Source organism: Oikopleura dioica, chromosome 1 (genome assembly GCF_907165135.1).
Source record: "Oikopleura dioica chromosome 1, OKI2018_I68_1.0, whole genome shotgun sequence".
Taxonomy (NCBI): Eukaryota; Metazoa; Chordata; class Appendicularia; order Copelata; family Oikopleuridae; genus Oikopleura; species Oikopleura dioica.
In genome coordinates this window covers 3,777,045-3,799,456 of record NC_137291.1, presented here as the reverse complement: position 1 = coordinate 3,799,456, position 22,412 = coordinate 3,777,045, and the positions used below count along the sequence as shown (strand labels likewise).

The 22,412-nt window shown below is 38.8% G+C and overlaps 7 protein-coding genes across 9 annotated transcripts; 3 read left to right on the top strand and 4 right to left on the bottom strand.

The window, feature by feature from the left end:
* Positions 1-1,556: 1,556 nt before the first annotated feature.
* LOC145702617 (la-related protein 6-like) lies at positions 1,557-3,698 on the bottom strand. 2 transcript variants are annotated; one of them, XM_081779868.1, is made up of 7 exons: positions 3,596-3,698; positions 3,450-3,543; positions 3,150-3,254; positions 2,830-2,889; positions 2,601-2,786; positions 2,293-2,471; positions 1,557-1,868 (listed from the first exon to the last, which is right to left on the bottom strand). In XM_081779868.1, the coding sequence occupies exons 1-7, from the start codon at positions 3,655-3,657 to the stop codon at positions 1,658-1,660; spliced, it is 897 nt and encodes a 298-aa protein (XP_081635994.1). In that variant the 5' UTR covers positions 3,658-3,698; the 3' UTR covers positions 1,557-1,657. The 2 variants fall into 2 exon arrangements, with proteins under 2 accessions (XP_081635994.1, XP_081636002.1); XM_081779876.1 differs by having other exon boundaries at positions 1,756-1,878.
* Positions 3,699-5,765: 2,067 nt separating this feature from the next.
* Positions 5,766-7,705, top strand: LOC145711618 (carotenoid-cleaving dioxygenase, mitochondrial-like). The gene is made up of 5 exons (XM_081789308.1): positions 5,766-6,459; positions 6,502-6,945; positions 7,018-7,225; positions 7,288-7,527; positions 7,570-7,705. Exons 1-5 carry the CDS (start codon positions 5,766-5,768, stop codon positions 7,682-7,684), a joined length of 1,701 nt encoding a protein of 566 aa, XP_081645434.1. The 3' UTR covers positions 7,685-7,705.
* Positions 7,706-7,958: 253 nt separating this feature from the next.
* On the top strand, positions 7,959-12,099 carry LOC145710205 (tetratricopeptide repeat protein 39B-like). Of its 2 annotated transcripts, none has more exons than XM_081787918.1 (9): positions 7,959-8,099; positions 9,879-9,952; positions 10,179-10,505; positions 10,546-10,746; positions 10,794-11,144; positions 11,195-11,358; positions 11,402-11,701; positions 11,748-11,892; positions 11,942-12,099. In XM_081787918.1, exons 1-9 carry the CDS (start codon positions 8,071-8,073, stop codon positions 12,076-12,078), a joined length of 1,728 nt encoding a protein of 575 aa, XP_081644044.1. In that variant the 5' UTR covers positions 7,959-8,070; the 3' UTR covers positions 12,079-12,099. The 2 variants fall into 2 exon arrangements, with proteins under 2 accessions (XP_081644044.1, XP_081644052.1); XM_081787926.1 differs by lacking the exon at positions 7,959-8,099 and adding an exon at positions 8,603-8,633.
* A 2,517-nt stretch (positions 12,100-14,616) lies between these two features.
* LOC145711081 (uncharacterized) lies at positions 14,617-15,295 on the bottom strand. Its single transcript, XM_081788805.1, has 3 exons — positions 15,152-15,295; positions 14,904-15,108; positions 14,617-14,864 (listed from the first exon to the last, which is right to left on the bottom strand). The coding sequence occupies exons 1-3, from the start codon at positions 15,245-15,247 to the stop codon at positions 14,713-14,715; spliced, it is 453 nt and encodes a 150-aa protein (XP_081644931.1). The 5' UTR covers positions 15,248-15,295; the 3' UTR covers positions 14,617-14,712.
* Positions 15,296-15,400: 105 nt separating this feature from the next.
* Positions 15,401-17,791, bottom strand: LOC145710964 (galactosylceramide sulfotransferase-like). The gene is made up of 6 exons (XM_081788675.1): positions 17,685-17,791; positions 17,468-17,617; positions 16,139-16,299; positions 15,993-16,098; positions 15,632-15,950; positions 15,401-15,586 (listed from the first exon to the last, which is right to left on the bottom strand). The coding sequence occupies exons 1-6, from the start codon at positions 17,736-17,738 to the stop codon at positions 15,429-15,431; spliced, it is 948 nt and encodes a 315-aa protein (XP_081644801.1). The 5' UTR covers positions 17,739-17,791; the 3' UTR covers positions 15,401-15,428.
* On the top strand, positions 16,529-17,403 carry LOC145711213 (uncharacterized). The gene is made up of 4 exons (XM_081788945.1): positions 16,529-16,627; positions 16,698-16,786; positions 16,828-17,088; positions 17,126-17,403. The coding sequence occupies exons 1-4, from the start codon at positions 16,539-16,541 to the stop codon at positions 17,362-17,364; spliced, it is 678 nt and encodes a 225-aa protein (XP_081645071.1). The 5' UTR covers positions 16,529-16,538; the 3' UTR covers positions 17,365-17,403.
* Positions 17,792-18,033: 242 nt separating the features above from the next.
* LOC145707335 (isovaleryl-CoA dehydrogenase, mitochondrial-like) lies at positions 18,034-19,704 on the bottom strand. The gene is made up of 5 exons (XM_081784855.1): positions 19,603-19,704; positions 19,021-19,564; positions 18,692-18,933; positions 18,194-18,457; positions 18,034-18,152 (listed from the first exon to the last, which is right to left on the bottom strand). Exons 1-5 carry the CDS (start codon positions 19,664-19,666, stop codon positions 18,034-18,036), a joined length of 1,233 nt encoding a protein of 410 aa, XP_081640981.1. The 5' UTR covers positions 19,667-19,704.
* Positions 19,705-22,412: the final 2,708 nt, after the last annotated feature.

Sequence of the window (22,412 nt, the reverse complement as noted above, 5' to 3'; positions counted from 1 at the left end):
TTTCAATAGAAGTAGGATCGCTTTCGATCGTCAAATCTGTTTCTGTATTTGTCGAGCTGTTTTCAACCGAATTCATCGGTTTCAGCCTAACCGGCTGTTCCTGGACATACTCGTCGATTTTTTTCAAGGTCTCGGATCGAAGAAAATCTGAAAAGTAAGTTTGCTGAAATCAAGGAAGAAAATACCTTCAAATATATTGTCAAAGAGTTTTTCCGTCATGTTGTCGATGAGAGGCGATGATTTTTGTCGTCGAGTCGGTTTTCGACGAAGACTTTCAATTTTGATATCAGACTTTTCGAAGGCTTTTCTTTCTTTCAGACTGCTATCCTTTTTATTGAGGAAAAACCCGTTCATATACAACTTCTAAATCGTCGTATATCTCCGCATTTTCTTCGATGTAGAATTCAGCCCACACAGGTTCAGCCTTTTCAACTTCTTCTATTTCCGCCTTTTCAACCCTTAAAATCAACTGAAAAAGATCATTTCCTCGCAGAAACTAACCGAACTTTCGACATGACCTCCATCCAGCCAACAGACTCAGGAACTCCTTTACTTGAGACGATACTTTTTGAAGACGATCTTCTTTTGCTTCTATCTCTCATAGGTTTGGGGAATTTAAAGCAATCAAATAAATTTGCTTCATCAGGGTTTTTGTCGCCTTTCATTTCCGCTCGAATTATGACTCAAGATTTTTCATCCTTTTTCGACGGAAAAATATTTATGCTTCGGTACATACCAAAACTTCGTATTCTGCATATAATCCTACAAAGAAGCTAGATCACTTGACCTTGAGAAGACACGTGACATATGATTCAATATCATCCATTTATGCATTCCCAAGGGGCTTTGTCATATGCATTCTGCACTTTACATCAACCGTATCATACCGATCAGAACGGAGAGAAAAAATAATGTGTTTCAAATGTTCTTCACTGGGAAAGTGCTTTTGTGGACTCATTGGATTTTGTATTGGAGTTTCCCTCTACAGTTTATTAATGGCTGGTATTATCGATGATATTCTTTGCTTTTTCCTCGGGAGGTCATATTGCCACAGCCCTTGTATGATGAATTATCAATAATAACTTTTTTATTTTAGTTTCAGTTGCTTTTGTATACTTGTTTCCTGTCGTTGGAATATTATCGATTATTTTTGGCTGCATTAGTGGTTGGTTTTTCGCAAGAATTTCAACTTGCTACTGCGAAAGATTAAAAGAAAAACTCTTGGAACTGCCAGGTAAGGTTCAAAGTCAGTAAAAATCATAAATTATTAATGCAATTACTCAACCTTTTTCACAGATGAAAACGCCCAAGAGCCGAATGAAATTTTGTCAGCTCAGATCGAAGACAATCGAAACAGTCCGGACTCAATTCCAACTTACGAACAGGCCTCTTTTCATGGAGAAAACATAACTTTCATCAAGGAGAAACCAGATTTGAATGACTTTCTTCCTTCTTATTCACAACTTGATTCTTTCGAATCAATTATTTAATAAAAAATAAAAAAAAAATCGAACGAAACATATTTTGATTTTTTTTTATTTGTGTGTTACTTTTAGTAGTTTGAATCGTTTGTGTACAGAAAAGTCTACAGACAGCCTCTTTGACAAAATGAGAAAATTGATAGATTTAATTTTAATTTGATTCTTTTTCTTTTTCGCTAATCTTCTGAATTTTCTTCAGTTTCTACCTTTTTACTGGGCGTTAAATTTTTGGAAGAAGTGGATTGCTCTTGATTTGCAGCTTTTGAGCGGGGCGAGAAGATGCCCGAGTCGGTGTCGGTGCCAATCGTGTCGGTGATGTGGCACTCTTCTAGCGACGTATCGAGGGAGGAGATGATCGACGACTGGCAGGATGAGGTCCCAGAGCGCCTAAACAATGCTTGAGATAAATGAGGGCTAGTTCGCTCCTTATTTTGTAAAAAATAACTCAAAATGCAATTTTCTATCAAAAGAACTCAAGAAAAAATGGTGGAATGAGAGATTGAATTCTTGAAACAGAAAATTTTTTGTAAAAAATTTCAATGCAAGCACAAATATACTCCATTTTAGTCAGTAAACTAGAAACTCTTCGCTTTCTTCATCCTCAAAACTGGAATAAAATTGTCAATCAGAATCATAAATCGGAGGTTTTTCGTTAGGCACCCCCTTAAAATAACGAACCTAACTCTAACTCTAACCCTAACCCTAACCCTGACCTTGACCCCCTAAGGGGCCTCCAAGGGGACCCTCTTTGGGCCCGAGTCCCCTTATCATGAACCCTTTCTGAGACTGAAATGAATGTGAACTTTCTTACCTGTCATGGTTAACGTGGTACAAATTGCGCCTGAGCTTGGGACCAAGTAACGCCACTCGCATCTGGGAAAGGTCATTTTCTGAAAATCCAGCGACCGCGTTTTTCGCTGATTCTTCGTTTTCAAATTCTACAATCGCGCAGATTTCTTTCCCGAGTTCTGGAACTTGTGTCGCGTATCCCTGAACAATTCGGTTTATTCTAGAGTTCGCTGGCAAGCTTTAAAAAATAAGATTTCTAGGCTAAAGCTGACAAAATGCAGTAGCAGTTGAATTCTGGCCGACAAGCGCCTGTCAAACAAGTCGACTCACGTGAAGGTAAACTGGCAATTTTCGATCGGGCGGGACGATTCGCATTTGCTGAATTCTCCCAAACTCTTTGAACAGCGACGAGAGTCGTTCTATTTCGGCGTCTTCTTCCGCCACATTGATGGCCAGCACACTCGTGATCGATCTTTTTGCTTTCAGCGTTTCCGGAAGCGGTTCTTTTCGACGCACCTGAATTTTGAAAATTTAAGACTTGATAAGAAAAGGACTTTACCTTGGTGGAGCATTCAGAAACTTCGAAAATTTCGCTTTCTCGCAGAGCATTGATCAAGATCTAAAATCTGTTAATGATTACTTTCCTTATCTTTTCTATCAGACATTCTAGCGGGGTGGCGACAGTAACCGACAAAAAAATTTCGAAAAATTTTGCGTGGGCGGCTTCTCGGCTGCTCTTGGCCAGACTGGCCAAGTAAGTACTGTAAGCAAAATCAGGGCTTCTGATTGGTCGAAAATTTCCACGTAAAAATTGTCGACTTTTTTGTCGGTTTCAGATACCTCCCCATTCTAGCGTTGATCTTTGATAATATTTCTTACCTGAAGTGACCTAGTTATCTTTCTTATTTTCTTTAGGCTTGCGATAAGCTTGATCGAGATGTAGCCAGCTGTCGTTCTTGCAATTTGTTTGACAAGGTATGGTTCCTAAAAATAAGCAATTTATCCTCGAAAAATCAAACGAAATGACAGAAAGCTTGAAAAATTTTCGGTTGCCAAATTTTCAATAGAGAGCTGAAGCACTAAAAGTCGTTCGAGACACATGTGAGATGTGATGTTCTTGAGAAAATGAAAATCTGTGGATTTGAAAGTCAGCGGCAATGCGCTTGCGGTGTCCCTTACCCTGGATAAGCCGGCGTTCGAAAAAGTCGCCTCGCAAAGTTTACGCACGCTCTCCGTCAGCTTCTTTGTACACAGCAGACCGCCGTTGCTTGAACTTCAAAAAACAACAGTCAGCAAGTGTTTATTTCAGCAAGCCTGTTTCAAACCTTGAACATTCAGAATTTGCTTCTGAAGTTGAATCTGTCGGTGTCGGGACAAACTGGCTCATTGGATAAGGTTGATGAGGATAGTAAGGTGGTGGGACGGGAAAGCCTTTTTGAGCGTCAAAAAATACGAAAAATAAGGGTATCCACTCAACTAAAAATAATACAAGAGAATCTGCCAAATTAATATATATTTTTTATAAATTTTATTAAATTTCCATAAAAAAGATTTTAATCAAAATAAAATAAAAAAAACAACGCATTTTTTAAACCAAAAAATAAAAAACAAACTGGAGACATGTCATTTTGACATTTTCCTTGAGGTGGTGGAGGAGGTCCTTGAGTATAAATCGTATATCCGCCATCGTAAGGGTATCCATAATAATATGACATTCAAAAGAAAAGGATCGTCTTTCTTTCTTCAAAGTTCTCTTTAGTATGTAGGGCAATCTTCTTGTTTCTGATGCTTGTTTCTTGCAGCTTCGTTATCTCTCTTTTTCGTTTTTGTTGCGATAAAGGGTTTAAAAAAGTCTGTTTGGCCGAACGTCGAGAGTTGTTGTTCTTTGTTCCGCCGCGGCGAGTAGTGGCCTTTTTGTCTCCTTCTCCCCGTGACAGGACGTTCGGATTCTAGGAATCTCAGAAATTGCTCCAAGGCAAGTTCACGCAATATAAGAACCCTGAAATCAATCAAGTGTAAGTTTCGTACAGTTTTGAAATATGATTTATTGCGTTATCAGAAGAGGCTCAAAATAAATTCGGATTTATGATGCACAAAGTCAAAAACCAAGTTCAACCACGATTGAACCACACGGTGAACCATGCGGTTCGTTCCGGTTAACTCTATAAAAACCCCAAAATCACTCAATATGGATATCAATCGACTTGAAATTAAAAACATAATCAACTAACCGATGAACCGCGGTCGAACCGGGCAGTTAAACAGGCGGTTTTACCGCGGTTCATGTTTAAAATTATTTAAAAGTTAATTTCCAGTCGATTGATATGCAAATTGAATGGTTTTTGGGATTTTCTAGAGTTAACCGGGTCGAATTTAAGATTGTTTCAGTACAGTACAGTTCTTACCGATTTCAACTTTCGCCGTGAACTATTCTCTTGTTGATTCTAGAGAGTGTTATTGTCGTTTTTTCTTAAAGTTTTTGTTTTTCTTTGGCCGTGATCTGAAGGGCGCGCCTGAGCCCGGTCTGGTGGTGGTGGCAGCGTTTCCGCCCGTCGCCTTTTCTGTCCGATACACACGGTCTCGGCGCACCTCGAAGCGAATTTGTTCAATCAGCCCAATTTCTCGGGCATAATTGCCGGAACAAATTTAACACACGAAACCTCCTCTTATCACCGCTATTTTCCTCCGTTCAGCTCACATTTTATCACATTTTCTCATTCATCTCATTTTGGTCAAATTATTTTTTCTGAACTTTTTGTTATAAAACTAAGACTAAAGATTAATATCGTTAAAATTTTAGCTAAAATTTTCATTATTTTTTTAATATTTTAATAATTTTTTTTAATTATTTAAATCTTAATATGTTTTTTTTGAATAATTATTTTTTTAGTATAATCTTTTCAGCAATTATTTTTTTTAATAATTATTTTTTTTCAAAATAAAATATTTATGGACTGATTTGAAGTTGAACCCTAACTCTAACCCTAGGTCAAACCCTAGCAAAAATTATTGACCATTCGCATCAACCTCCAACCTAAACCTAAGAATACTCGAAATTCTCGGAAAAGAAAACGGATAAAAAAACCCCTGTTTCAACTAATTATTGAGTCAGCAGTGCCTAAAAGTCGGATAAGCGTGAAAATGTGTGTGCGGTGTGAACGTCACCGAGGAAGAAAAAGTGTTACGTATGCGTGCCCTTGGGTGTGCCCACCCTGGTTGAGCAACCGCTGACATTTGTCGCTTGGGGATGACGCGGTCGTTTCCGGTGGAACGAGCATTGCCTTCATAGAAAAACCAGAGGGTTGAGCTTCTTCATCGTCTCCATAGATAATGAAAAAACGGACCCTTATTACTGTAGTTGCGCACTTGACCGACCTTTGCCGAACAAATGTCCAAGTCATCAAAATTATGTAGGAACGGCACGACTTCTGACATTTGCCTTATCTTTGTTTCCCTCCTTAAAAAGCGAACGAACTGTTCAAAAGTCACCAGAAAATGATACTTCTACAGTTTTTACATTTCGCTGCAGCGTTTCAAACTGATGACAACTTTGCATTCACAGATAATGTCGCCGGTTTTTTGAAAACAGTTGATGAATTTCCAGATCCAGTTCTGGCGAGTGAAATTGAAGGAATCGTTCCTGACTGGATCCAGGGCTCGTTCTACCGCGTCGGCCCTGGACAGTACGAATACGGGACGGACAAATACAATCACGTGTTCGACCCAAGTGCGATTATCAAAAGAATTCACGTTGAAAACGGCAAAGTTTCTTTCCAGCGACGATTCATCAACAGCACTCATCGAGCTGCGAATTTCGAAGAGAACAGGATCGTTTTTGCGGAAATGGGAACTTGGTCCGATCCCCCTGGAGCAGAAGATCTTTCGGGTGAAGGGCTTGAGCTTGAGCGATGCAAGTGGCTTGGAGAATCAAGCCCGACAGACAATACAATAGTCAGCGTGATACCCTTAATGGGCTGGCTCGTTGCTTTCACCGAGTCGAATTTGGTGAATTTGATTGACCCGTTTACCCTTGAAACGAAGCACAATCTGGACTTGGGCGAGTCGCCAAATATGCCCGCTGGACTGACCTTTGCAACTGTACTTGCGCATGGTGTTTTTGATGAAGAGGGTAACTACTGGACGATGTCAGTTGCCCTCGACTTGCCTGAATCTGCTTTCATTCCTAAAAGTAAGAAAAATTAAAAAAACAAGGAAATTAAATTCTTTTCAGCCGCCTATGTCGTCATCAAATTCAAAAATGCGAAAAACTATCCTCTTGGCTCAATGGCGAATCCTTCCGAAATTCTTGAGTCGATGGAGTTCGCTGACTATTTGTATAACGAGAACCCTCGCGACACGAGCATTCGCTATTTTCACATGTTTGCTGCTTCTGATGATTTCTTCGTTTTGCCGATGAACAGCATGGAGCTGGATCCTTTCGCGACACTTGAATCTTGCCGCGTAGGAGAACCGCCGATGAATATGATGCAATACGATGACTCGCTGAAGGGATTTTTTAAAATTTTCAGCAAAGAAAGAATGAGCTGGTTCCCGATCAAATTCGAAGCGGATTGGGATTTTATGCAGTTGCATATGATCCAAGCAGTATTTGATGAAGACAAGAATCGGATCACTTTGGACACGCTACAGACTGGAAACGCGGACATTTTGAAAGGTAACACAGATCATCAGTTTTACGAAAGTCGTCAATTATGAGCCTGCACTTCTTTTTTTTCTGTATTTCTAGAGTTTACGGTGTCCAACATCAACGTCACGGGAGAAGACATCATCAACTCCTACTCGAAACTCGTCCCTTATGGAGAGCCAGTCCGGTACATCTTCGACCTCTCAGAAAAAGAACAGTCTGTGGTCAAAAAAGTTGCGTCGGAAAAACTTTTCGAAGAGGATTTAGAAAATTTCCCGGTATACTCACATGGCGGCATTGACTTTCCTATGCTTTGGTTTCAAAGATTTATGAACAAAAAAATTTCTTCTTTTCTTTTTTGAAATCAACGAAGATCAACGTCAATTTCCTCGGAAAACCGTACGATCACTTTTGGTCCGCTGGATTTGGAAACATCTTGGACGACCGACTTTATCACTCGAAACTGTCTACCAGACAACGGTGGGTCTGGCGCGAAGAAGGATACAGTCCATCGGAACCGTTTTTCATCCCTCGACCTGGAGGAGAAGGAGAAACTGACGGCGTCGTGATTTCTTTAGCTGGATCTCTTTTGGGAAATCGCCCGGATATGAGGTTTTTCTTCCTTTTTTTCGCAAAAAAAAAAAGATTTTTCAGAACTTTTATTGTCTTTTTGGACCCAGAAAATCTCACGGAAATCGCGAGAGCCTATTTTCCCGAAGAAGTCAGCATAAGCGCAACCGCCCACGGAATCTTCATCCCTCATTTTTGAAAATAAAATTGATAGCATTAATTTCCTTATCTCCATTCTTCTGCATTATCGCATTTTTTTCGTCTTATCACCTCATCAAGCATCCTTTATTCCACGTCATTGTTACCTCTAAAATCGAACTCTTCTGTTTTTTTTTCTTTTCCAAAAATGGAAAAACAAAGGCGTAAAATTCGAAATTGAACGAACCAAAAAAAATTTCGCAGAAATCGATAAAATCGGAGAATCTGATTTTGAATTTGGCCAAATCTGAAATCTTAGCGTAGGATTTTTTTATTGTCTCAAATTGAGACTCTCAATAAAAAAACGAAACTGAAAGCTTTTGTAGAGACGGGAAAATATAAAAGAGGAAGAAAAAGAAGAAGAGATAAGAGAGACAATAATGAAAAATGCTCAGCTTAGCGGCTTTTGCGTCGTGGTAAGTTGGGGTTTTTAATTGATTTTTTTAATTATCAAAATTTGACAATTTTTAAGACAAATCTGACAATTTTTTTCTGACAAATTTGACAATTTTTTTGGCAAATTTGACAAAATTTATTTTGCCAAATGTGACAAACATGACACTTTTTTTGACAAGTTTGACAAATTTTTATTGACAAATTTGACAAATTTGACTTTTTCATTGACAAATTTGTAATTTTTATTGACAAATCTGACAAACTCGATGTTTTTTTTGACAAATTTAATTTATTTTTTTGAGTAAAAAAAATAGAAATTTTAAATTTTTAATTTTTTTTCGAATTCAAGAAATGAACTTCAACTTTTGATGTTCTCAATCTTAATTGAGTTGAATGGAAGTGTGAGTAATTGTCTGCTGTCATTTACTCGGTTTATTTTTGAAGCGGCAGATCGATTTTTTCCTCCCGTCATTTAATAAGAGAGCCAAGCGCTCTTCCTTGGTTTAAATTAACCAGAGAGACTTAAGAAGTAATAGAATGCGGCCGCCATAAATGTAAGTTTTTGCAGTTTTATTTGAGAATCAAGGGTTGAGCACAAAATCAAGAGGAGTTAGAAGAGAGTAATTATGTTTTCCTTTTCGTAGAGCTTGTCACATTTTGGACAGCGCTTGCTCGTTTCGAAGTTTTTCTCGATGCAGGATTTTCCAAATTTATGACCGCAGACTGTGATGCACGATTCCCAGTGCTCGTTTGTGTCGTATTTTTCCAAGCAGATCTCGCATGAAGGGAGAAGATCAACAAGATCATCGTACGTCATGAATTTCTTTTCAATCATGTCAGAGATTTTTTCTTTTTCGAGAATTATTCTGCGATCGCGATCTTTGATTTCTTCTTCAAGTTTTGAGATCTCATTTTTGCATTCAATTATTCTTCTTTCGACCCATTCTTTTCCGCTGTTAAATCCGACGGCACCATGTAAGACATTCTTAAGAAGGTCTTTATTCTCATAAAAAAATGATATTTGGTCTATTATTATTTTGAGCTCTTGCTCAAAAAGTAACATCATTTTTCTTGAAATTTCAATATTTTTCTGCGTTTCGGCATTTTCTTTTGGTAAATTTTTGAGGAGGATTTTCGATTTTTCAATTTCTTCGATAATGTCTTGCTTTGCAGTCGACATTATGATCAAATATGAAGAAATTCTCCTTGCCTTTGTTTTATTTAATAAAAATTTACGTATCTATTTTAGATTTCGGTCTATTCTAAAAAAACATAATTATGTTTTTGATAAAAGCTATCCTGTGATAGCCTTTTGAATTTTGTGCCTTATCAAATCTTTTAATATCTTGGGAGGTTAATTTAGAACTAGTAGTAATTTTGAGTTGAAGGTAAAGTAAGATACCGGCAAGAATATTTTAAATTGTAGGACTAGTAAATATCATCCGACAAGTCAAACAGAGATGGTTCTTATTTTCGTTTGAGAAATGGGCGTTACCATAAATCATTAACTCTGTAACTAGGGGAGGTTCTGACCGGAATATATTTTGCTAACTGTTTCAAGAGATCCGTTCATCTGTAAGTAGAAGATCTAGAAAAGAACAAGCCAAATCGCTAGATCTTTTTATTTTTCTTTTTTTTATTATCTGGCACTCGCTTTAGTTTTACAAAAAGTCAAAAAAGAGCGAGTTTCTTTGTATTTCTCAAAAGGTCAATTATGATGTCACCGAGATTTCTAATCATTTTCCCCACAGTAGTAAAATATAAAAGAGTGAAAGTCAGATACTTATCAAGAACTTTAGGACCCAAGAGACTTTGAAGCAGAAAACCATGCCAGAGGAGGACAATTTTGAGGATGCGCTCGATCATGTTAATGGTGAGACATTTTCGATTAACATAGTGACACCCTTATTCGAAATAATAACAACACCATTTTCGTTCATATTTGAGCCGAAAATTCAGCGAAATTTTAGTTTCAATTTTAGATTTATAGCTTCGAAACATTTTCCCTTAATAAATTTATTAATAATAAGGGTGTCACCGTGTTATCATCATTTCTGAAAAAACTTCAATTCCATCATTTTTCTTCATCGCTTTTTCAGCTGAAAACACGATTGAAAAAGGGATCAAAATTGCCGATCTTTCACAACATCTTTTCTTCAACAACAAATTCCAAGAAGCCCAAGATCTCGTCCAACCAGTCCAAAATGAAACATTCTACCATCACCATGCCATGACAGCATTACGGCTCCTCAACGCTGTGATGACTTTTGATCAGGGGGATTTCAAGATCGCTCTAGAATCGGGAGAAAGTACGGTGAAAATGTGCGATAGTTTTCTTAACGAGGGGTTTATGAATTCGCTGTCAGAGGCTTTCGACTCGAATAAGTACAAAAATTGGTCGGATGAAAAATGCCATGCTCTTCTAGGTATGCTCCCTTGTCCTTCAAAAATTGGCATTTTTTCTAGTGCGGGCAGAAGCGATTCTCTTCAAAACTGCAGCTCTAGTGCTGTCCAGCGGAACGGATATTCTAGCGATTGCAAATGGCTGCCTAGCTGTTAGGGAAAGCTATAAAATCTTCGAAAAATGCATGAAAATCGTGGAGAAAAAGACGTGGTCTTCCGAATTTTTGAAGAACGAGTTCGAATTTGGCGCCAAATGCGGCTTAGGTAAGCTAAAAAGAGCTGGGACGAACCCAACCGACTTGAATCCCTAGGTGTTTATCAGCTGTATCTATCCGTCTTGCCTCCAAAAATCCTCAAAATTCTCGAATGGGTCGGATTTCGAGGCGATCGCGACGCCGGATTAGCCCTTCTTTACGAATGTGCAAACGCCAACTGCTGCAGAAGCATCTTTTCAAAGTGGTTTCCGATGTTCTACTTCTACATTGTCCAGTATTTCTTCGGCACAGTTGGCGAGATCAAAGGATTGAGCTGCGAAACGACAGACGAACATCTTCAACAACTTGGAAATCTGTTCAAAGGAGGAGCAATCGTTGAAATCAACAAGGCGCAGAGAAAAATCATCGATGGTGATTTAAAAACTGCAATTACTCATCTTAATCCAGGTATTTCCAGGTTGATTTCGAGTCGTAATCATGTTCATTTTGCATTTCAGGTCAACATAGCTTCCAAAATTTCGACCATTTTCTGTACTGGAATCTGTATTGGTGCAATGGAATGCTTCAGAATTTCGAAGAAGCGCAAAAATATTCCGCTAAATTGCTGAAGGAGTCGAAATGGAGCCCCGCTATTTATTCTTATATGCATGGACTTGCCTTGGTAGACCCTTAAAACCCTCCTTTTTTCAGTATTTTTCCTGTAGCTCGAACTGGGCCGAACCGATGAAGCTTTAGAAATCTTCTCAAAAATCGAGTCGCTTCGTCAAAAAGTGGCTGGAAAAAGCATTCCCGATGAGAAATACGTTTCTCGAAAAGCGACTGCATTTGTCGATGGCAAATCAAAACTCGCTTTTGGCTTTCTGGAGCTTGCGTATTTCTTCAACTACACAAAGACAGGCAATTTCAATCCAGAAATCGTGCGAATTTGGAGAAGCACTTGTGAAAAAAGGGCAGCGACGCTGGAGAAAGAGTCGGAAGAGCAGGCGATTTACTCATTTTTCAAGGTAAAAAAATGGTCGATTTCTGGCTTTAATCATTTTTGAAATTAAGGGACTCTTCCTGATACAGTCGGGGAAACCAGCAGATGCCTCGACGGAGCTGAAAATCCTCCTGAAAACTCACAAAAAGCTAAAAATTGAAAAATACATCCTCCCTTGCGCCACTGTGGAGCTTGGAAATGCTCTTAGACTTCAAGGTTGATTGCAATCAAGGAAGAGAATATTTCATTCAGTTGTTTCTTTAAGGATACAATTCAGAAGCGGCGAAATGCTTCGACCAAGCGAAGGACAAGTTCACCGGGTATTATTTGGAGAGCCGGCTTCACTTCCGCTGTCATAATTATAAATCTATTCTGCAGAATGCAACTGAAACAACCATGTAATTTTAAAAATAAAGATATTCTAAATTTTATCAACAGGCCTTTTTTGACCAATTTTTGTGCAGCTGAACGACGCATTTTCCCTTTTTCTGTCTTTCACCGACCTCATGAAGCTTATCGCAGTTTGCGGGTCGCCATAAACATTATCAAGCAAATAGCACGATAAATTCAGATACCATTAATTCAGAAAGATAAATTTTTACCGTCAGAGTCGAGTCGACTCCCTCTGGATGCTAGACCAAAAAATTTTATTCTTATGCCAGTATGTCTCAAAAAAGGTTAACAGAATGGTCTGAGAGTGACGTTACCGACAATACACCAAAGAATTTTTATGTTTGTAATTTCATATGTATCTTGAGAGATTATATTCTTTTAAGGACAATCATCCTCAATTTACAAAGGAAAAAATCCGAGATCTTGTGGATGAAAATTTGCGCCTCAAAACGTATGATAGTTGTAACTGACCATGTTTGTTGACCATTTTACTTCAGTGCTGAAATTCAGCAAAAAGAGCGAGCAAACAAAACGGTTCTGATTCTTTCCGTCGTTATTGCCATTACCACCTCGATGTTACGCACGATAATCATCCTGAAATCGGACGTCATTTTTCAAAGTTGCGAAAACGGAAATCAGTTCATCTCGGACAGTGTCAAGGAAATGAGGCAACTTCATCAAGAAACTCAGCGAATGACGACGGATTTGACTAATTTTACCAAGAACTCTGCAGAAGAAAATGAGTTTTTGACCAGAGATATTTCCGCTCAAGAAACCGGTTTTTAATTGATGAGTTTTTATTGAGTTTTTGTTTGATATTTCGACAATCATCTTAAATATCGGTGCTAAGTTAAATCCATTGAGGACAGACTAGTCTTCATTGATGAGAATGTCTATGAAATTTGCCTGAACAGTAATATTAATTTCGAGAATGGAATTATGACAGGTCAGATAGGCTACATGGCCCATGTAACATGGGCAATTATTGATTGAGAGAATAATGAATGATTCCTTCAGAATTCCATTGTAAAAAATACGACTCCCCCACAACTTCGACCGACGGACCGACAACTGCAACAACGGCATCAACAACGACTCGAAAAACAAAGTCAACAAAAACTACTACAACAACAACAACATCTACCACTCCAACTTCATCATCAACTTCTCCTACAACTACATCGCCAACGACCACTACAGCAACAACACCTCCATCAACGACAACTAGAAAGCATACGAGTGAAACATTGACAACATCAAGCAATTCAGAAAAATGTGAAGACGGAATCTACCCTAGCGAAAACGACTGTTCAAAATTCTACCAATGCTACGACGGAATAAAATGGCCGGATCAAGACTGCCCTCCTGGACTGCTTTTTAATCCGGAAACTCTTGTCTGTGATTTTCCTCAAAATGTCATCTGCGAATCGGCTTCAATGAAATAAATTTTAGACAGAATTGATCTTTTCTTATTTATTTTGAAAAGGGCGGTTTAGTGCAAACCAAAATTTTCAGATGTTAAAGGGATTTTGAAAGATGGCATTTAATAATTCTTATCGATAATCAACCCTTTTTATCACAAATAAAGAAAGAAACTCTACTGAAGCTGGTTTCACACGCCCTTATGCTTTCCCTTTTTATTGCAAATTATGGGCGATTATTTGCACAAATACACTTAACATTCGGGAACAAACAGAATCGGGAGTCAGAATCCAAGATTAGAAATATTGACCAACTTTCCCATCTGTTGAAAAATGGTTCAAGAAAGAGCAACAGTTTACTCAGAGAGTTTCGTCACAGAAAATACCCCAGAGAATTTCTATGTTTGGTTTTTCTATCTTTTCAAAACAAATGAATTTTTTTAGGTAAATCGACCAGAATTATCAAAAGAAAATTACCGAAATCTCCTTGATGAAAATTTACGCCTGAAAAGTTCTGAGAAACACCAAAGAAAGCGGTCGAATAGAATCATTTGTGTCCTCTCCACTTTCATCGTTATAACGACTTCGATTCTTCTGACGATCTTCATTCTCAAATCGGACGAAATCTTCCAAAGCTGTGATAGTAGCAATCAATTCATTTCTGACAGCATGAGAGAAATGAAGCAGCTTCACCAAAGAACGCATGAACTGTCCAGTGATTTGATGGATCTGATTTATGCTCATGAAATCAACAGTGGAATTTGGAATAAAGAGATATTGAATCAAGAAATGGCTTCTTTCTCAAGATAACTTATTTTTATATGAAAAAATGAAGAGCCAAAACTAGTGAACTCAAACGAAGATACATTGAGAAATGTTGATAAAAATTTATTTCATCTTTGCCTCTATATTTATCTCAATTTTAACAAGGATTTCATGCAAGGTAAGGAAAAAATGGATCTTTTGATAACTCTCTCTAGAATTTCCTTGCAACGCATATGTCAATCAAACAACCTCAACTCCGTTTCCAACAACGATTTCTTTGACAACAACTACTTCTTATTTCACCACCGAAGATTCTGCTAAAGAATTTTTTCTTTCGACAATTCTGTTTATTTTTCTTCTTTTATTGTAAAAGCCTGGGCAGTGTAATAAATAATTGTGTATATCCTGCATCACCGACTGTTATGTACAGAAAATTTAAAAGCACTAGTATTTTTCATCACTTGAAATAATCTGCATTTGGGCCTTTCTGGGGGATGAAAGGTAGGTCTTTTGACATCGGGACTTTCGTGTCGAAAACCATATTTTCTAGCATTTCTCTTCCATGTTCGCATTCGTTGTCCCAAGTTCCAGTTTCCAGCATTTTCTTTGCTGAAACAAATTTGAAGGAAATTTTTCTGCTAATCATACCTTGAACATAAGCATTATTTGAAGCATGATTGCACTTTCCTTCGTATCTTTCCATCAAATCAACAAACGTCGACAATTTCAGCCTTGGTTCCATCTTTTTCGGCATTCCTTTTGGCCGATGATGGTTATGAAGACATTCATCAGTCTTGCTCTTCGCGCATTTTTGATACGCCCTTTTTGCGAGAATGATTTCTGTCCTCATTCTCTACAAGTCGGATTTGCATGAAATCTTATTGAAAATGCCCTACCACTCGGCCGAAGGCGTCGATTTTCTCATGAAGCGAAGCGTTGAAGAAATTGTAGAGCTCAATGTCCACTTTGTTGTATTTTTCGAAGTTTGACATTTGCTTGGGAGTCAAAGGGGGTACTTCGTAGTCCTTTTTATTCGCGTATTCTCTATTCTAGGGCTCAAGAAAATTTGATGACTTTTATCTCTAGAACTAGGAAAATATGGCTAGAACCATAAAATGGAAATGATTTTATGATTCATGGTTTTGATTGGCCGGAAAGCCAAATACAGCAATCTTATTGGTCATCCAAAAATGCTGTTCCATTTTTTGTTTTAGTCCGAAAAAATAGATGCTTCTGATTTTCGAGCCCTTTCCTGTATAAAGTACTGTATTCAACGCACATTAGATGAGCCAGTAAGACGATACTTTCCCAAAAATGTTCGGTGATGATAACTACAGTAGAACTGATGAAAATAGCTCCGCAATTTCGCCACATACCTAGATCAAACTGTTTATCCATCTCAATCAAGGACTGCCGGACGTATTTAGGATCGTCCATTTTCTTCAACTCCATGCCCATTTCATACGCTTGGATGCTCTTTGTTCTGAAGGCATAGGGAGCTTCATCAGTGTAGATGTCATCTAAGTCGTCGAGAAACTCTCCGATTGTCAGATTTTCGTTTTTTGTCAAGGACCAATAAGGTTCGCCAAAGCACGTGATGTCGCACTTGTCGTGAGGGCCTTTCCGTTTGGCGCCGTAGAAATAGTTGAAGACAGAGCGATAGGTTTCCAGTGGATCGCGAATGCTTGTGATTGTCTGAAAATCTGATGAGTAATCAGCTGAAGTGGAAAGACCTACCCTTATGTTTTGCCGATTATTTTCAAGTAATTTGGGCATGTAGTCCAAGTTCCAGCGAAAATGGTAGCTGAGGGCTTCAATTTTTTCCAAATGCGATCCATCCTCACTGAGGAAAATTAATTTCCTTAGCTTAATTGAAAGAATACCTGTATGGCCAGCAAGTTGGACCGAATGGAGCCGGATAACAACCACCTTGTGGTCCAAGCCAATTGTGTTCGCCATCGAAGGAGAGGTTTTTGCCGACATTAGCCATGATTCCTCGGAAGGTAGTGGAAGCTGTCTTGTGTTTTTTCAAAAAGACATAGCCCTTCAAAGTATTGTAAATATTGAGATCTGATGGCATGCAAATTCAAAAATAATTTTTAACCATGACTTCTTTATGAATAGCAAATGTTTCTTGCGGAAACGAGTTTGACATCGACAAATATGATAGAGGAAAACTGTATTTATTCTGAGTGAGGCGACTCAAAAATTTCAATTTCAGGAACCGCATTGAGTAAAATTTTCAAGAGGAAAAATAGTTCATAGTATTCAGATTTAAGAGTGATGGCTGATACCGAGAATCGTGAGAATTCGAGTGATGAATTTGAGGATCTCAAGGATGAGGCAATCGACAAAGCTATTGACAAAGGGTTGTACGTTTGTGTTATTAAAATTAAGAACAAAAAATTAATAAAATTGTTCCTTAAATTAAATCAAATTAAGAGGAGCTTTCTCAAAGTGGGTAGAAGAGAAGATGAAAGAAAATGAACAACATGTCGAAAAATCTTGGGGCGGCTCTGAAAGCCACGGATGTATGCTTACGTTAGATATATAATAAATAACTCTTGTGAAGCTGTTAAACTCGAATCGAACATTGGTTCAGCAGAGATAACCATAGATGAGAACCACGCTTCCGCTCAAACAAGTGCGAACCCTTTTATAGCAACTGCTAGTGCGCAAGCCGCTGTTAAAAAATTTGGTGCAAATACAAAAGTATTGAAGATTGTGGAGGCTAATGTTGATGGCGATTTGTTCAAAGCTGAAGCTGGCGCCAACTACGAAGCACCGAAGGGGCAATTGGGCGATTTTCAAGCAAGTGCTAGAGCTGGAAAGAGTAATTTTAAAATAAGGATTCTTTTTAATTTGTAAAGTAACGGCCGGTGTTGACTACATTCCTGGTGCGAGTGCAAGCGCTTCTGTGTTAGAAGCAGGTGCTCGTGCTGGTTTCGGATACGAGTTCACTGGTTATGAAGCTGGAGCATCACTTGCAGAAGTTCAAGCTGGGCCTTTTGCGCTCCGAGCCGGGTTTAAATTCGGTGTTGCTATTAAACGAGGCGTACCCGAAGTGCATGCTGGCCCAATAACCACTCCTGGATGCTTTATTATGTGATTGAAAGAAATTATTTCATTCCTGACAATAAAATGAATATGCTGCATCTGACATAGACAGCACTTTAGGAAAAATTGTCTTCTATTTGCAATTTTAAGCGTACCTCTGGTTTTTTGCATTTTGTTGACCACAGCGGGCTGACTTTTGGTTGCGTTCTCTCATTTTGAATGAATGCGACTTTGATTTTTCTCAAAACCGCAAGATGGTGTATCACTCCCGCAAAGCATATCACCAGAACAGTTCCTTTTCCGAGCTTGAAATTTTATTTTCCTTTCAGAGAAATTTTCGAATTTTAAATTAGCTCGCTTTCCTAAAATAACATTTGTTCGATTAAAAGGAATCCTCATTGCTCTATCTTTTCTTCCATCCGACATAAAAACTCTTCTTCGCAAAAATCTCTTTTGAAAAAAAAGGAAACGAGAGGAATCTGCAGGAGATGAGAAGATTTACTAAGATCGATTATTTGAGTACGACCGTCGGAGACTGAATCTGCCGCGGGCAGGATCGCGACCCCGGCACGCTAGAATGATAAGCCAAAAGGCTTGGAAATAATTGCTGATTGGGTAATTTAATATTGAAAGGAATTGAAGCTTGCCAAACTGCGATTGATTCGTTGTTTCATTGAAAAAAAATCGAAATTTCTTTGATTGAAAAAGTCAAAATGAAATTTTATTTGTACAGAGAATTGAAATATCTGCCGACAATGAGTCTTCGAACTTCACTTGTTCCAGCTCCAATTTCCCACAATTTCGCATCGCGCAAATATCTTCCTGTTGGGTAGTCATTGACTGAATCAAATTGCTAATAAGCTCAAAATTAAAGCACTTACTGTAGCCATTTCCGCCCAAAATCTGAATCGCGTCGAGACAAATTTGAGTTGCTTTCTCAGCACAGTACAGAACCAGCCCAGCGCAGTCGTGATTCGTCGGCTCGAATTTTTCTGCATGTCGGGCGATGTTATACATGTATGACCTACAGGCAGAGAGGGAGGTGTACATGTCGGCCATCTTGCCTTGGATGAGTTGAAACTCGCCGACTCGCTGGTTGAACTGCTTTCGTTCATGAGCGTATTCGAAGGAACAGTCCACCGCGGCTTAAAAATAGAACTAGCCGCAGAAGAAAATTCCAAATTATATCAGGACTGCCCAATCGGATCAGAATCCGATCGGAATCGGATCGGTAATCGGTCGGATCGGATAAAAAATTTCTGTCATGTCCGATCGGGAAAATCGGTTCCGATCGGTAAAATCGGATCGCAATTTCCGATCGGCAAATTCGGATCCCTGTCGGATCGATTTTTTGTCCGATTGGGCAGCCCTGACTATACCTTGAGCAATACCGATGGGAATAGCCGCCGCGAGAATTCGCTCAATATTCAGTCCAGACATCAACACTGCTGCTCCCTGACCTTCTCCTCTGAGAACCATGCTTTCGTGAACTTTCATGTTTTCAAAAGTCAGGTCGCCAGTGGGGGATCCTCGCATCCCGAGCTTTCCCGGAATCGTTTGAGCACTGAAGCCTTCAGTTTTTGTATCGACGATGAAAGCGGTGATTGATTTTCCATCATTGCTTGTTTTGGGCTGAAAATTTGAAAATCACTTTTTTGATTTTTCTGAAAATGAATTCTCAAAAAGACAAAATCATCGAAATTTCAACCCTTTCCTTGAAAGATCGGTTTTTGCATACAATATGATATGATCCGCTACCGGTCCATTCGTGATCCAAAATTTATTCCCATTGATGACGTAATAATCTCCCTTCTTCACGGCATTCGTTTTCATCGACATCACATCGCTCCCTGCATTCGGCTCGGTCATGGCAAGTCCTCCAATAAGATTGCCAGCCACGTGATCAGGCAAAAAGGCGGACTTTTGAGCATCGTTTCCGTTTCGAACAATTTGATTGATGAATAAATTGCTGCAAGCGCCAGTTGTCATTGCGATTCCAGCGTTTACTCGAGCATTTTCTTCCGCAGCCAAAGCCATGGAAAAGTATCCAAGATTCGTTCCACCGTATTCTTCATGGACAGTCAGCCCTAGAATACCCATATCTCCACATTTCTTGATGTAGTCTTTGAGTTGAGGAAAATGGTCGTTTTTGTCGATGTCATAAGCGTGAGGAGCGAGTTCGGTTTCGAAGAAATTTCGGAAGTTCTGGCGAAGACCTCTTTCCTCGGAAGAAAGAGCGAATAACTGATCATCTAAGCAAGTTTTATGAAGGCAAAAATTTCTTGCAAACCTATTGGAAGGGAAGATAAATGACGGGCCAACAAGCTTTTCTCTCTGCACAAGATACGCAACATTTCTTAGCTTTCTTTATTTGCAAGTACCTTCTCGATTGGCCTCTTCTGAACAAACGCGGGTGATTCAAAACTAGCTTTATTTGATGAAAAGGAATGGAAGAAATACAACATGGTTGGGGGAAAATAGCTAAATAAATTGGAATCAAGGCTTTTTCTTTGATGACTTTTTGGTGGCTATTTTTCTTCGACTTTCATCTACCAAGACTTTTTGAGAAGGTTTCTTTGGTGACTTCTTCGGTGGTTTCTTTTTGGTGCTCTCGGTTGCCGGAAAATTTTGAGAAAGAGTCTTCGATTGAATTTTTGGCAGGACATTTGCTGGAGTTTTGACTGTTTTGGGTGAGTTATCTTCGGGTTTTGACGATTTCGGAGGAGTTCTTTTCGATTCGGACAATTCTGGAGTTGTTTCAGATTCCGCTTCCGGTTGAATTTCCGAATCGCTAGGGCTTTGACGAACTTTTCGACTTCTGCATCTTGAGAATAGAAACCTCGTCGAGGTCACGCAGGAGATCAGAACCAGGAATATGTTGAAAATATAAAAAAGTTGGCTGCTATTCCTCGAAGATGTTTCAGTTGTTGTTAATGATGATAGAGTCGCTGTTGTTGATGAGGATTCAACATTTTCTGACGTTGAAGTGGTTGTCACTGTCGTTGTTGTCAAAGTTGTAAAAGTAGTTGTCGTCGTCGTCGAGGTTGTTGTGGTCGTGGTCGTAGTCGTTGTTGTCGTTGTAGTAGTTGTAGTTGTCGTGGTATATGGTCCATATAATATGGAGCTCCTGTTCAAGATTATATACTCTTCCTTATCAGCATGATTATTTTTATTAAAATCATTTCCTGGGCAATTGTACATCGAATTTATTTGAGCAATATCTTCATCCGACAAAGGAAAGGTTCTGCTCACAGGAGCACGAACAAAATAATTCGTTCCGGGTCGTGACAACGACCACTGTCCATTACCTCTCGAACTCGGAATGTAATGCATGATACTGTTAAAATCGTATGGCGAATTCATATTCCACCAATCATCAGCGGACTTCATCGCGTAGTTACTGTCGCCAGCGTCATCTGGATGAACTTCGACATAAGAATCGCGATCAGGCCGCGCATGTTCATGAAAAAATCCAAGAGCGTGCATTGCTTCGTGCTGCGTCGTTGTCTGGCCATTCATATTCCAAGCGTCAGGTCGCATCCATAATGTTTGGGGCTGCCTTGAAAACGAAATCTGACCTGAATTTTTGATGAACAAGAGATTTTTCTTACAGAAGCTGAACCAATGTAAGATCTTGCTCGATTGACCCCATCCCAAATTATTTCTATCTTGTAATCGTACAAATCTTTTTGAGCTTCAGTCGTTAATCTTTTAAATTTGACGCAGGTGTATTGTTCAAAAAGACCAAGATAATACTGCATTTGTCTTATCGAAAGTGCTGCATCCCAAGACTCGTAAACGTGATTTTCATAGCCATCTTCGAAAAAATATGGGACGATGTAAAATCCTTTATAAAATAAAGATTTATTTAATAAATTTTAAAACTTGCCGTCTTCAAATACATTTGTCCAACGCTCACGACCTTCTGTTGCTCCTCGAGTTGATGAAGAACAAGGAATATTATCAGTCGTAAAATTCAAATTTTCATTTCCGGGTAGCCTCTAGTAAGTGAGATACTTTCGCTAATTTTGAGCCATGATCTTACTCGGTAAAACTCGGCTTGGCATTCCGTGAAAATAATATCCGATCGAATAATTCCAAAAAGAAATGAAATGAAGAAAATTAAAAGCATAACTGTAAATAAACAAAGAGCAACTTTGCACAACCTTATCACTCTAGAAAAAAATATGCACAGACTTTATTCAAGTATTTTCAGTTCAAAAGCTGCATAAAAGAAAGGGAAAATAATCAAGGCTACTTTTTTGACAAGTTTTTGGTGGCTTTTTGTTTTCGTCCGTCATCATCCGAGACTTTTTTAGAAGGTTTCTTTGGTGACTTCTTCGCGACTTTCTTTTTGGTGCTGTCGGTGGCGGGAAATTTTTGAGAAAGAGTCTTCGATGGACTTTTTGGAAGGACACTTGCTGAATTTTTGACTGTTTTGGGTGATTTATTGCTGGATTTCGACGGTTTTGGAGGAGGTCTTTTGGGTTCGGAAGATTTTTGATCTGAGTTTGATTCAGTCTTCGAGTCGCTAGGGCTCTGATGTACTTTACGCCTTCTGCATTTGGAGAAAAGTCGCTTCGACCAAGTCATGCAGAAAATCAGAATAAGGAAAATATTGATAATATAAAAAAGCGAGTATTTGTTCGTTAAAGATGTCTCGGTTGCTGGAGATGAATTTGTTGTTGATGATGCATGTGTTTCTGTTGTTGAAGTGGCCATCCCTGTCGATATTGTCACTGTCGAAGCCGTTGTTGTCGTTATAGTTGTAGTCGTTGGCGGTTCTTCAGCCATATTTCATTAAAATATAAGACGAGAATTTAAAATAAATATAAGTATTGAAACTGTTTCCTTGACAATTATTATACATCATTTCAATTTGAATTAAATCACGCTCTGAGAGCGGATATGTTCTGTCAACAGGAGCCGGAATCAGATAATTACTGCCGGGAACTGACAAAGACCACTCGCCATTCCCTCGATCAGTCGGGCTGTAATGCATGCGGCTTTGAAAATCGTAGGGAGAATTGAGATCATTCCAGTCATCCATTGGTAGTTTCATATAAGCATCGTTATTGGCGTCGTCTGGGTGAACTTCAA